Source organism: Squalius cephalus, assembly GCF_949319135.1.
Source record: "Squalius cephalus genome assembly, chromosome: 1".
Lineage (NCBI taxonomy): Eukaryota > Metazoa > Chordata > Actinopteri > Cypriniformes > Leuciscidae > Squalius > Squalius cephalus.
In genome coordinates this window covers 53,393,705-53,408,178 of record NC_137122.1, presented here as the reverse complement: position 1 = coordinate 53,408,178, position 14,474 = coordinate 53,393,705, and the positions used below count along the sequence as shown (strand labels likewise).

The 14,474-nt window shown below is 38.0% G+C and overlaps 2 protein-coding genes across 3 annotated transcripts in view; one reads left to right on the top strand and one right to left on the bottom strand.

The window, feature by feature from the left end:
* Positions 1–3,122, top strand: part of lmtk2 (lemur tyrosine kinase 2) — a 37,434-nt gene extending 34,312 nt beyond the window's left edge. For both annotated transcript variants that reach the window (XM_079873927.1, XM_079873926.1), the window contains exons 12-14: positions 1–133; positions 1,060–1,314; positions 1,408–3,122. In XM_079873927.1, the coding sequence (XP_079730053.1) occupies positions 1–133; positions 1,060–1,314; positions 1,408–1,436 (417 nt within the window). In that variant the 3' untranslated portion in view covers positions 1,437–3,122. The remainder of the gene's footprint in view (positions 134–1,059; positions 1,315–1,407) is intronic.
* An 852-nt stretch (positions 3,123–3,974) lies between these two features.
* The window catches only part of tecpr1b (tectonin beta-propeller repeat containing 1b), a 32,234-nt gene continuing 21,734 nt past the window's right edge, over positions 3,975–14,474 (bottom strand). Inside the window, exons 15-25 of the mRNA XM_079873981.1 lie at positions 13,437–13,564; positions 10,402–10,480; positions 10,234–10,330; positions 10,030–10,109; positions 9,882–9,938; positions 8,502–8,676; positions 7,933–8,068; positions 7,303–7,395; positions 6,762–6,868; positions 5,841–5,960; positions 3,975–4,547 (exon numbers count right to left, since the gene is read on the bottom strand). Of these exons, the coding sequence (XP_079730107.1) occupies positions 4,428–4,547; positions 5,841–5,960; positions 6,762–6,868; positions 7,303–7,395; positions 7,933–8,068; positions 8,502–8,676; positions 9,882–9,938; positions 10,030–10,109; positions 10,234–10,330; positions 10,402–10,480; positions 13,437–13,564 (1,192 nt within the window). The 3' untranslated portion in view covers positions 3,975–4,427. The remainder of the gene's footprint in view (positions 4,548–5,840; positions 5,961–6,761; positions 6,869–7,302; positions 7,396–7,932; positions 8,069–8,501; positions 8,677–9,881; positions 9,939–10,029; positions 10,110–10,233; positions 10,331–10,401; positions 10,481–13,436; positions 13,565–14,474) is intronic.

Sequence of the window (14,474 nt, the reverse complement as noted above, 5' to 3'; positions counted from 1 at the left end):
GAAACCCCAACAAAGGAGCTTGGTGAGCATACTCTTGACCCCAGTAGTCAATTGTCTGATTTCAACAGTCCAGTGTCCTCCTCCAGCTACTTTAATAGATTTACCAACTCTGAGAGCTCCACTGATGAAGAAGGTAATGACTAATGTTAATTTTCTTCTTTACGGTCATCGGTGTTTCCCAACCGTGGTCCTGGACCCCCCCCAAACAGTGCACTTTTTGGGATGTTATCATTATCTGAGACACCCATTTTAGGTCTTGTGTTGTCCCCCAATTCCTCATCTTATACTATGCCCTAAATGTAATGTAGATACTTTTGAGTCTGTTGCAGAAGTCAAGTTTTTGGGACATACTACCATGTCTTAAAATTGTCCTTTGTCACATAGTGACCTGCATTCTGTCACCATAAAGCAGCCTGTCACAGTTTACATCCTCATATACACACTCCACATTCATTTACACTGCTAAAACAATTCTTTCTACCACATCAGAGAGAATTAAGCCTTTTCAAGGTATCTCTACTTAACCACTGGTCTCAGGCACATCCATGCCTGTTCTTTTTATTTGGTTGTACTTCTGAACTGAATCCTCCTCCAAAGCGCAATGGGTTGTGGGCAAAATCAGCCGTTAAGAGTGGGCACAGATTCACACTGCAAAAATCTACCAAAAATAATAGACCACCCGGTTACATTTGGCATACAACACACTATTCTTTGGGACACACTTATTCTTATTTCACATACTTTTTATGATGGATAGTGTGTACATTGGGATGCAGGGTGGGAGTCTCTATTAATGAGCCAATGAGTTCAGTCAGGTGTGTTTGATTAAGGAGGCATTCAAAGTATGCTGTGTGGCGGATACTCCATGACCAGGGTTGGCAAGCACTGGTCTACATTTGAACTGTGAACCCATTAAACCAATGGCCAATCAGAAACCAAATGTCCAAAAAAATGTTGGTGTCTCTGTGAATTAAATTGTTTAAAATTGACATGTCATCACAGTCATTACGATTCTCAAGTTGAATACCAAGACTTGAAACCTTTGGATTTGATTCACAGGTGGCGCATTTGAGTGGGATGATGACTTCCCATCTCCAGAGCCCAATTTTCTTTCAAAAGCAGCCAGTGATCATTCTGCCAGTAGGTCCAGTGGGACCTCGGCAGCTTCTAAGTATTTGTCACCACCCCCTGCGAACCGCACCTTGGAGCAGAGCTGGAACAGTCCCTCCAACTACACGCGCTTCTCCATCTCCCCAGCCAGCATCGCTAGCTTCTCCCTCACCCACCTCACAGACTCCGACATTGAACAAGGGGGTAAGTTGAACACAGACATGCACGCATGAACAAACATGAGTGGGACCTCAAGAATCGTAACTTCTGAATCCTGTTTCTCGTTTTCTTTCTCAGGAAGTGGTGAAGATGGAGAGAAAGATTAACCAATCTTTTGGACACGTGTAAATGTTGGAGAAATGTGACGGATATATTTGCTTTGAAGGCTTTGATTGCTTCTCAGGCAGCATTTGGTATTTATTTGAGGTTATGAAGGGGAATGCAGAAACTGAGCAGGCGGCATCCTGTGATGACTTCCTGTATTCTGCAAATGAGATATGATTTGCAATGTTTTTCATCAGTGCAATTTGGAAGAAACTTTGCTTCACATATGCTTTAGAAACTTTCACGCGCTTCCCAAGTGTCCTGCCTCACTTTTTTTTTTTCCCTTTTGCTCATATGCATTACTTCTTAGTGTCCACATTTTACTTCAGAAGGATGAAGCTGAAATTTATCGTTTAACCAGAGGACTCACTCTTAAACACTAATGAGCCAATCGACTCAAACTCAGTTGTGCAATTGAAACCGTACAATACTTGCCTTTTATTTTAACACACTGGATTTTAATTTTTTTTTTTAAATGTGAAATCTAGTGTGACATGCTTATTTATATGATTGTGTATCGGATTAGATGTCCAATAGAAGCAGTATGGGTCTCCATAGATATTTTTGTACAGTGTTTGGACCGTTCATTCATGACAACCGCACCACTTTCACCCAAGCAACAACTTGCATAGTTTCAGTGACATGTTTTGTATTTAAAGATGTGAAAGTCAGGATATGAGCAGCTGAGCGGTTTCGGACATGAGACGCTAATAAGTCTTAAAGTAGTGAGCAGTCTTTGTCATTGTGGTCTATTCATGAGGAATTCTTAAGGAGTGCTGCATATCAGGGCTTTTTGTTGAAGCGTTGCGGGATTGTATATTGAATGGGCCGTCGCAGTGCCTCACAGCCCCTCTCCTCCTGTGTCTTCATCCTTTCTGAATGTTGTGCAAGTTTTATTATTCAGTACCATGGGGATTCTCACCCATCTAGAACATATCAAGGTCATATTTCACCTCAAAATCAAAAGAAAGAAACTTATATTTCCCCGAGAAAATGAAGCCTATTTTTGGGATCAGCAAGACTTTTTCATTGTGAAATTATTTTCATGAATTGAGCACCCAAACCCCCGCCAACTCTCATTACCGTGATGTGAAAATAAGTAATGATATTATATTTAAATTGTAAAGTGTTTGTATCATAATGGTAGTTTTGTTTTACAGATTTGAAATGGTAATGATATTAATAGAAATTTTGCAAAATATATTATTTTTTTCTCTAGATTTTGGATTGAAATGTGACCCAGACATTTTTTTGTGCGATTCACCAACAAGTTGTCATTGTTGGCGTTGGATTGATCTACGAGTCAGCGAGTAATTCTGAAAGCACTGGTGGTGCAGAGAGACTAGCTAGCAACTAGCAGGACTTCCAGGTGAGGTCTGCTTGTAGCATTGAGTAGGAATACTGTTCAATGGAAACACAAAAGAACCTCCTTACATTTCTGATTCCGTGTTAACTTTAAAGAGCAGCTTGTAAACACTCAAGGGATTGGAAATTATTTAGTTTTTCCTCTTTTGTGCATGTATTATTCGTTGGACCTGAAAGTCATAGGTCATATGAATCCTTTATATTTGCCAATCTTGCTGCTCTGAATGCTTTTCCTTTGAGTTGACAAAGAACCCGATCGACTAATGTATATAGCCTTGTAATGTATATTACCTTGTATCAAATCAAGGTGAAAACTACACAATCAGAGGAAAGAACGTTCCACATCACCGAATATTTCCTTGGTTCAATCTAGAAGAACGTTGATTTTGGTATGACATGCTCAAGATTGTCTTGCATAAATTGGGAGCCTGATTATTTGTAAAGGTTATTGCTGGAATAATCGGGTTCATAGCTTCTACTTCCCCTTGTAATTCAGTACAGTAATCTCTATGTTTTAGACCTGTTGAATAACTGTATTACCAGCACTCTATTTTCAGTTCAAATTGAAATTTTACGAAAGGAAATTGTTTGGTTTTATTCTACAGTATACTTTGCTTAATCTTGCACATCTTTAAAGTGAAACTTAATGTTGAATTGTTCTTCTGTATATAAATGTTTAATTTTGTCTGTAAATTGGGTATGATGTTAGGAATAGGTATGAGGACTGATTTTGTAATTTAATGCTAAAATGTGACATCACAGGTGAGAAGTGATCGAAAAAGACAAATTAACGATGAAATAAATGGGAAAATGCAGGTCATCATGTCCTTGTAACTTGTAAATTTTAAAAAAATGGTGATATTTTTACTTCATATTGATGACGATGATCATGCCTAGTGTCATTGAAGGAATGGTTTATAATGAATTGCTCTGTTTATTATGGAATTAAATGAAAATGAACTTCTGTCTTGTATCATTTCTTTGTCATGCATGTTTCATATGCTTTTATTCGCAGGTTCTAGCAATGGTGCGAGTTTGGGGAAAGTGTGTCAGACCAAGATCAGATGGGGTAGGATTTAGGAAATCAGTTTTTTGATTATTTTTGAACTTTTGTTTGGTGATGCTAGTGGTGCAGACATTTATTTACTGGAATTCACAAAGAAAAACAAGCTGGTGCTTTTTAACAGATCTTTATTGAAAAAAAAAAAGCATGTCCAAAAAAGACCACAGTAGGGAAGTTGTCCACATATACAGCATTGTCTACTTAAGTGGACTATTTATATTATATTCAAATAATATAATCAAACCAATAACACAAAATGGGCTTCTACCGATTACAGAAACAAATACGGCAACAAGAAAATGTGACATGCGCAAAACAAATTGAGAACAGTCAATTGAGTCAGGTGATTCAAATCATACATGTACAGAAATCAAAAGAAGTTCAGTCACACCCAGAAGCTTGTTTTCACAGAGGTGAAAGTTTGTTATTCAGGCAAGTGGAATCAAAAGAAGAAGAAAAAAAGTCACATTTGGTTGGAAGGGCATTGGGCAGAGACAGGAAGAACAGCAAGCTGGGACGTGCAGTCAAGCATGATGATGGTGGTGGTGTTGGGTGAGCAAAATGACTAGCAGCTCACAGCATTCCCGTTCACCTGACTCGGAGTCCGGCTGGGCATTGGACTGCGCAGTGCCACACGCTGAGCCTCTAAAGAGTTCCCTCTCACAGACAGGTGGTCCCAGCCGCCCTGTTGAAGAAATTACTCTCAGTGTGAAGATCTGCTGACACCAGGTCTACATTAGACCTTATGTAACTTTTGCAGAAATTATACAGCATTTTAAAATTGGAGGCTTTCGGCAGAAGACACAATTTGGCAGTAGACTTAAAGGGGTGGTATAATACCCCTTTTTACAATATGTAAAATAAGTCTCTGTTGTCCCCAGAGTGTGTATTTAAAGTTTTAGCTCAAAATACCCCACAGATACTTTTACAGCATGATAAAAGTGTCCCTTTTTGAGGGTCAGTAAAAACACGTCGTTTCGTGTGTGTCCCTTTAAATGCAAATGAGCTGCTGCTCCCGGCACCGATGGTGGAGCTTCTAGAGCTCGTGTGTGTGTGTGTTTGTGAGTGTGTTAGCAGCTCCGATTACCTCACGCAGACACACTAAAATGTCAGAAACTGTTCTGCCTTTTATATTTAAACTGGAGTCGGACAATGATGGAGAGACTCAAGAAGAAGTGACAACGTAGAATTCAACAGGATGTTTCTAAATGGTTAGTTGATGAATTTATGTAACTGTTGTAAGATGTCTACAGAGTGACATGCTATTGCATTTGTGTTACGTACTGTATTGCATGTGAAAAGATGGATGCGACAGCTTGAGCAGACTCGACTACAACAACTCTTCCTCTTCTCAACATAGACTTGCTGTTCCCAGGGGCGGGGTTTATGTAAGGGTTAATGCCCGACGAGGTGTCCATTGTCAGGTATTAATGGACGACGGCGAGGTGTGAACCGTCCGACGCGCAGTGGACGAAGTCCATTAATACCTGACAATGGACACCTCGAAGGGCATTAACCCAGTTATACCATGGTCACTTGCCAAATAACACATTTTTAAAACATTAGTTTATATTTTAATTAGTTTTACAATCGAAATCTAAAGTTTTAACAAACAATAACTTGGTTTCCCTGGTTACGCCTGACGGTTTATTTACTAGGTGTCCTCTATCACTTTTTAATGGACAGCCTGCAGCCAATCAGAATCGAGTATTCACCCAGACCATGATATAAGTAAATTTTAGGGTCGGTGATGTCTCTAACCCGGGAGGAATGTCGTGTAGTCCCTACCAGCCGTTTGTTGTAGTCGTTAAAAAACAATTTCTTTAAAAATCTTCCTTTGCTTTGAACTTTGAGCGTTGTAACTTTGCAGAGGTTGTTTAAGCTCAAACAGCAACATTACACACTACTGTAACTAAAGTTAGAAAGTGAAATCATAATCAACCACCCCTTTAATGTGAACAGTTATGGAAAGACTCACCCCGATACCAAAGTCCCAGCTCAGGCCTTTCGGCTGCATGGGCTTCACTCCCAGTCTGTGGCACACAGTTCCTGAGCTTTCTAATGGATAACCTGACACTTTATCAGCAATTATCCAAACCTGGACAGATAAAACATCATAACCACTTTCCATTTTCACAACCATCAAACCAGTAAAACTTGTTTTTTGTGTCAAGTTGTTATTTTAAATTTAGGTTTGTTAGGGGTGGATCTGGGCATGATGGGAGTTGGTAAACCTCAGGAGGTGTAGATGGAGGAAAGGTTAGGTCTATAACAAGAGAAGGCAGCATAAAGTAACAGTGGAAAAGGGAAACAATAACTCCCACATACAGAGATGTGCAGCATATACAAGGAGAACAACAAAGGGCCCAAGACAGAGCCTTGTGGAACACCATACTTTAGTTAGGTCAGGTAACTTTTCATTTACACACATGAAGTGGTAGTGATCTGATAGGTAGGATTTAATCCAGGCCGAAGACTATTAACTCTTTCCCTGCCAGCCACCAACAGCATTTTTGATAATTTTTACAAAACTTTTATGGCCCCCAGAATATTGTGTTGTATGAATATCAACATGCAATATATCAAACAAAAGAACAGAGCCTCTACTTTTGAACTACAACAACAACAAACACTTTATTGTAGTTTCATGCTTTCTTTCTTTTTTTATCAACACTTGAATGTGGTGTTTCATAAAAAAAGCAACATTTTGAACATTGACTACAACGTGCATAAGCAATGCTTTTTCTGTTACTTGTTTCTGCTTTTTTTACCTGTGTTTTGATCCAGAGATTCTGTACTCTCAGAATATGCATACTATTTCTGTAAATGTCAGTGAAGCATTGTGTGTGCTTTAGTATGTTAGTCAACACATCAAAATAACAAGTACAAGGTTACAAACCTGGTCCAGTGGTCCAACAGACACCTTGCTCACGTTACTGGAGATGAGTTCCCATGCTGAACCCTGAGGATAGCTGGGTGTCAAACCCTGTCTGTACCACAGATTACCTGCACAAACAGACTGAGCTCAGACTCGACTAGAGAGGTAACTGCTTTATATGCGGTACAATGTTTCCAGCAGATTTTTCTGTTTAGTATTTGAAAGTGTTTGAGTGTCTTCTAGTTCCTTGGAAAATAAAGGTTACTCTTAATCCTAATTTGTGTAAAAATGTCCTTTGGCAGACAAATCAAATCTAGGAAGTTAAGACTGACGTTAAGGGCTGATATTCATGTATCACATTGGAAAAGGAACTGTGCTCTGTTTGCATACTTCACATTTTGACCAATGTAGCTGATCATCCAGGTATTCCAAACCATTCATAAATAAAAAAAATGTGCATGCTTTGAATTGACACTCTCATATAACGAATAGAGTTATTCAGAGCACATACAGCTTGATTCAACCAAATAACAAAAGAAGTGATTGGAAACAAGTGTCTCACTGTTTTCATCCACAGCATAAACGGAGGTCCTGCCCACAGACACCTGTTTGAGCATCTGCCTCGGGGGAGATGGGATGTGGTACCAGCACTCGCCTGAGAAATCAAAACATAAATCATGAGTTATTTAACACAATGGCTGTGCCTTTCATCATTTTAAGTGTAAATGACAACAGTTTAATTCTGTTAAAGTCGGCATTTTTCTGAAAATAACAAGAATACAGTAACTAAAAAAAAAAAAAAACTATTAAAGGGGCCTTTTTTTTTTTCAAAGTCTTGTTTTTGTTTTCTTCTAGAATAGGTTTTATACTTGAAAGTTGAAAAAACACAATTTCCAATATTTGTTACTGTCAGTTATTCTTTATTTTATAGTCCTAAAATCTACTAATAATATATTCATATTTTCACTGTAAACTATCAATCCTGCTACCTGAATTATTTTTTTTAGTCAATCATGTCTTAACTTGTAACCACAACTTAAAAAAGTACTTTTTCAAAATGTAACAGGTCTGATTTCAAAGCGCACAGTGTCACATTCATGACGAGTTGTTGAAATTGGAGAGTATTTGACGTATTGTCGGATGTCAATCATCATTCCCTGGTTGAAATGGGGATTGGGCTGCTTCTTCTCACCAGCTGGATTGAGTGCGGACACAGAGCCCCGGTAGAAGACGGCCCCGTCCCTGGCGATGGCCCACACCTGGTGTCCTCCTCCTATACAGATGGACTTGAAGGGCTGGTCTGTCCCCACGTGGAGCCAGGAGTCGCCCTGTGCTGAGACAGAGTCAGAGGTTAGAGGACACCACAACTCAACATGAGAACAGACACAGCCATATTCATTCTCTGAATACTGATGTGATAAATTGAGATGAGAGTTTTGTGTAACACAGTGAACAGTGAAAACACGGAAAGCTGGGAAATTCCATCAATGGAGGGGAAAGAGTTAAGACTATTAACCATTTTGCACTGACTTCCAGCTTCAAGAAAAGTCATGGGTTATTAATAATTCTGTCAGTTATGTGTGATTCATTTACAAGGCACACTAAAACTGACTGATACAACCAGGCTTTACTTTTCTGGGACTTGCGCCATTGGGGATTTGGTGATTACTTTGGGCCTGGTGTTTCTTGAGGTCACCGTTTCAAATGAAATGAAATGTTGGTGAAGTGTTGTGTGTGTGTGTGTGTGTGTTTGGTGCTCACAGCCGGGTTCTCTGCAGTGACTCCCAGACGGCACAGCACATCCCCCTTCTCACTGATGGCCCAGACAGGAATCTGCTCCAGGCCGCTCTGAGCCAGACACGGCAGGACGGTGACGTCAGTCAGAGGGATCGGGGGAACCTTCTGCCAGGGGCCCGTGAGGCTGATCTCACACCTCCTGTGATAGACAACAACTCTCTTTTCTTGATATACACAGCACAATTCTGACACACTACAACACAAATCATGCTCTGGTAAATCAGAATGACATAAATAGTCATAATTATGAGATAAAAACTCAAAATTATGACATTCAGAGTCATTATTATGAAATAAAAAGTCAGAATTATGGCATAAATTAGATGCAAAGTCGAAATTATGACAAGTTACTTGAAATTAAAAAGTCAAAAATATGACTCATAATTATACTTTTAACATAATTTCAACTTTTAGTGTCATCGTATTGACTTTTTGATGTAAATATGTCTAATTCATCATTTAGAATCTTTGTTAAAATTTCGACAATATAATTATGGCTGTCATAATTTTGATATCTGAAGTAAGAATTTAGAATTTTTGTCATAATTTTGACTTTCAAAAAAAAAAAAAAAACTATTAAAGGGGACCTATTATGCCTTTTTTATATATACTTCTAGTATGTCATCATTTTAACTTTCAGTCATAATTTTGGATTTTTATGTCACAATTTTGACTTTTTATGTCAAAATTTTGGCTTTTTAATGTAATGATTATAACTCTTTAAGTTATAATTCAACTTGGTAAGTCATAATTTAGATTTTTTAATGTCATATAATTTTGGCTATAAAGTTATAATTCCGACCTAGCATGTAATAATTTGGAATTTCTAGTTATCATTGTGACTTATCACATAATGAAATAATGTTTATATGTCATCATTTTTACTTTAAAATTATAATTCTGACCTATCATAGTTTCGACTTTTTCTCATAATTTTGACTTTATGTCATAGTGACAATATGTCAATTTCAGATTTTTATGTCATAATTTTGACTTTTTTCTCATAATGACTAAGTATGTCAATTTCTGATTTTTTTGTCACAATTTCGGATTTTTGTCATAATTTTGACTTTTTGTGTCATAATTTTGACTTCATCTCATAATGATTTAGTATGTCATAATTTGGGATTTTTGTCATAATTTTGACTTTTGATGTCATAATTATGTTTTTCAAAAGCAGTATTTTTTCCTTGTGTGGCAGAAATGGGCTTCCATAGGGGCTGCTGTGCGAATTTGTGGTTTAATTTTTTGCCCAACATTAGAAAGAAACAGAAATAACATGTTGTTAAAAATGTTAATGTAAATGTATCAAAATGGTCAAAATCAGCAAAAATGTGAACTCACCGAGCCCACCTTCTGCGCCGCACAAAATCCTTTATTGTCTTATAACCGTGAAAGGTCCTGTATGTACATAAAAAAACATATAATATATGTTAGTTTGAAATAAAAACGTCTAACTACCGTTCATTAATATGTCCAAAAATCAACATACACATGGAAATCTGCAGCGTACTGCCAGCCCTCTTTATCTGTCCCTCCCGGGACACTGTAGTCTACGGCCCAATCAGAGACCTGTGAGCACGAGACGTAGAAATCATTCACAGACGATAACTATCTAATCTAAATAAATTTGCAAAGACACAAACGTGCACTGCACTGTAAATGCTACAGGAAGCAGAAGGCTGTGGTTTTGTACCCATGTCCACTGTGGTGAGGGAGTACTGGTGTTGTCTTTAGTGCACTCTCTCAGACCTGACGAGTCGCTCCACATGTAGCGATCTGTGGGAAGACCCCTGAGGAAGAGAGCACACACTGAGCGTTTGCTTTAAACAAACACACATCAGCTCCGCTACACTACACTCACTTGTCTGTGTATCCCGTCATTGGGTTCCAGCGCTGGTTCTCGTAGATGCACACGCTCCTCACATCACTTACTTCATTTCCTGAAATCCGACAGATTCAAACATCAGGCAGACGCAACTGTTCTTTCAAATAAACACTTGACATGCTGATCTAGACTGAAATGATGTCTTATTTGAAATGAAAGTACAATTGGGAAAATAAGAAAACACTGGTTCACATTCACCGACTGTGCATACGCACGGATTTGAGCATGGAATCCAATGATACAGTGTTTTCATTAAAAAACAAACAAAACAAATCGCAATTTATTCTAAATTTATGAAAAATGTAGGTAATATAAACATAATCATGTAACATTTTATTGTAATTATACATATATACAGTATTTCTTAATGGAAACAGTGCTATTTTTGTATTATTTATATACTATTATAGTGTTTATTAATATTTTGAATTTAGCTTTTATTTTTATAATTACATTTTAATTTTAAGTATTGGTAATTTTGTCACTTTTATTCGTTTTTTGTTTTTTTGTTTAATGAAGTGTTTTGATCATTTTACTAGGCAAAATTTCTAAGTTTGTTAGGTAAGTTTTAAGTTTAAGTTGTCCCTTTAAAATTACTATTTTTATTTTATTGCAGCGTTATTTCAATTACCAAAATAATTCCATAATTTAATAGTTTTAGTAATGAAAGGCTGTAAAGGAGAGGTCAGAAAAGCCCTTATATGGAGATTGTTTGGGCGTGTATTATGTAGATTACTAACCTCGGTCATATGGTTGCTCAACTAGAAAATTGCTAATTCGTTAACATTAAGGTTAAGAACAAATTTACGGATGTATATATTTTTGCGTTCTCTCTGAGATTCCCTTGAGAAACGAATGCAACGAGCGAATGCAAAAAGTTTTGTGAGCGAACACAAAGTTTCTCAGGGGAATGCTGAGAATGTCCCGATGTCCCGTCTCCGTACAAATTGATGTGTGTATGCAAGAGTTGTGAATTAGGAGGAACTGAGAGAAGTTCTCCAGTGCATATAAATACGAGTAATTAGGGAATGAGGACACAGTGTTTTGGGAAGGTTAAAGATGACTGGGAAGATCCGTGACTATGTTTTGAATGTAATTCTAACATACTGTGCTGTATATACCAGGGGTGTCACAATATATAGTGTCACAATATATCGCAATACAAAAATGCGTTTAGTGTCAGTACTACATTAAACTACTATAATGTTGAATATAATGTATAATAATGCAATGGGGGAATATTTATGGGTCCTGATAATGCCAAATGTCTCATTTTACCAGTAAAAAGTGGCCTACATTATTTTAAATATATCTAGTCAGTGACAGTGCAAGCATATTCGTCTAAAATAATTCTGAATATTGAAAATGAATATTTTTGGTCACCATTGTCCTGTACATTGGGTTTCCAGCACCAAGTCCAAGCCTATTCATTTACACCCACAATGTAAAACCAAATTTAACATTTTAATCAAAAGTAATTTTTTTGTTAACCTTTTATCATAGGACTTGGAGTATCGCAATAATATCGTATCGTGAGTTCAGTATCGGGATATGTATTGAATCGTGACATGAGGGTATCGTCACACCCCTAGTATACTGAATATCCCATCCTGATGCAAGGTTCAGCTTAGACCAGCAAGAACTGCATCCTGGTTCAGGCTGGTTTATACTGGTTCGGTACTGGTCTAACTGGTGCACCAGCAAAACAGTGTCTTTCTAGTTAAGCCGGTTGACTAAGAGAGACTTGCTGGTGAAACCTCATTGGAACATCAGCACACCAGCATCCAAAACACAGCATATGCTCACCCAGCTAACAGGGACAACGTTCTCTGAATGTTGGCTAACGTTCTGACAATGTTCTCGCAAAAAGTGATCTTGATCTCGCAATCTTGTCTTCAATAATGTTCTCAAAACATTAGCACAAAAACATTATTATATATTGTTCATGGAATGTTTTTTTTCTTGAAGCGTTTTAGTTGGACGTTCATCTAACTTTCGTTGGACGTTACTTTTGAATATACTCTGAACATTCCGAAACATTCCGAAAATGTTTGCAAAATGGAATGTTATCTTTAAGTTCATATAAACAGGAAAGTTTTAAACGTTCAGAGGACATTCAAAAAATAACATTCATATAACTTAATGGAAACGTTAGCAAGACATTCTTAGAACATGTATTTGTTTGCTGCCCAGACAGCAACAGTGTCGGCCCAGATCCGGCCCACATCTGGCACGCGTTGAATCCACATGTATCAGATGTGGGCTGGATCTGGGCCGACACTATGGCTGTATTTACACTGCAGGTCTTGATGCCCAATTCCGATTTGCTGACTATATCCGATTTTTTGAACGACCCGCTTACATCATCTTTTAAAAGTGACCCGTATCCGATATTTGCATTTACACTATGCACTGCCGAAACAACCCAATGTAAACGTTCTGACCCGGAAAAGGAAGTAAAACAGCGCGATATGCAATGGATGCAGACGCAGACAAAATGACAAAATGATCTGCACTATTTTCTATTTTTGCCTGCACTGTCTCTTCACCCCAAAGGCTCAAAAGACATACAACCTCCACATTACTCCATTGTGTTGAGCCTTATTCGTCCTCCATCGCGCCATGTGATCGCAGTTGGTGTCCACCTGAGTTGACGCCCCTTTTTTAATGACGTACGACTCGCATTTACTGGGAAATATCCGATTTGTCTGCTTAAAATGGCAGACGCAAATGCACCTATCCGATTCATATCAGATTTATTTCCACATATAAGTGAGGCCTGAAGCCGATCTGAGAATATCGGAATCCATGTGCTTTTTTCCTGCTTACACATTCGCCGGTCATATCCGATCTGTGCCACATGAGAGGAAAAAATCGGAATTGGGTCACTTGAACCATGCAGTGTAAATGGGGCCTATGTTGCTGTCTGGCTGGGCATCAGAACTGGACGTAGGTTAGTGAGAGAGACAGGGTTAGCCGCATGCAGGGTTAGGGTTAGGATGCATGTTTACCCGGAGCCGATGGTCCCCTGCCGGCCCCTGTGTAGACCCAGGCTGTGTGATCGTGACCGATGCCCCACACCACACCCAGACTGCTAGACTCCACACACAGCAGATGAGCAGGAACCTGCCGCCAGAACCTGAGCCCACAGCAGGTACGCGGACAGACACATGAAGCATGCCAAGCCCAACAACACACACACATTACAATGACAGACACATTCACACACACCAAACCAAACCAAATCAAACAGTTGGGAGACATGCAAGCTTAAATTATGAAATTATGAAACTCCAGCTCAAAACCTAGTGAGCTGCCTATCTGGACAGCAATTTAGGCGTGTTTGGGAGGGACTGACTATTTACTGTTTGCAAATTTGGATGAAATGGAATGTTTCCTTAATTTTAATCTTACAGAACCAAGAAAAACGTTTTTAAAACATTTGAAAACTGGACATTTTTGAAAGTTCAGAGAACATTCAGAAATAACGTTTTCATAAATTATTAGCAAAACGTTCTTGGAACGTATTTTCGTTAGCTGGGATATAACTAGTAAAATAGCAACATACCTATAAGTTCACTATTATAGTTGCAACGCAAAAAAACCCAACTTAGAAGTAAACTATTGCACTTCAAGTATGCTTAAAATTATACATTTCTAAGCTAAAAGTGGGTTAATTTAGTCCCAAGAATTGTTGAAATAGTAGACTACGAGTGCATTGATATTAGTGTACTTACTACGTAAAGTATACTTGGAAAATATGCTTCAACATCATTTTACTTTACTTAATAAAAACTTGAAGTATAATTAAAATAAAATAATGGTTTTAATGACCAAACGCTACATGTACCGACCGTACACTGCTATTTTTATTGTCATACTGTATTGCACACAGTTTTAGTCAAGCAAGCTAAATTGTCCTCTTTCATATTTAGAGTCAGATTTGTTTCATTGACTAGATTCATGCCAATATACGTTTAGAAACAATGCACTGATTCAAGTCTCTTCACAGAAACCCTTGTGCAATATTTTGTTTTTTAATCGAATAT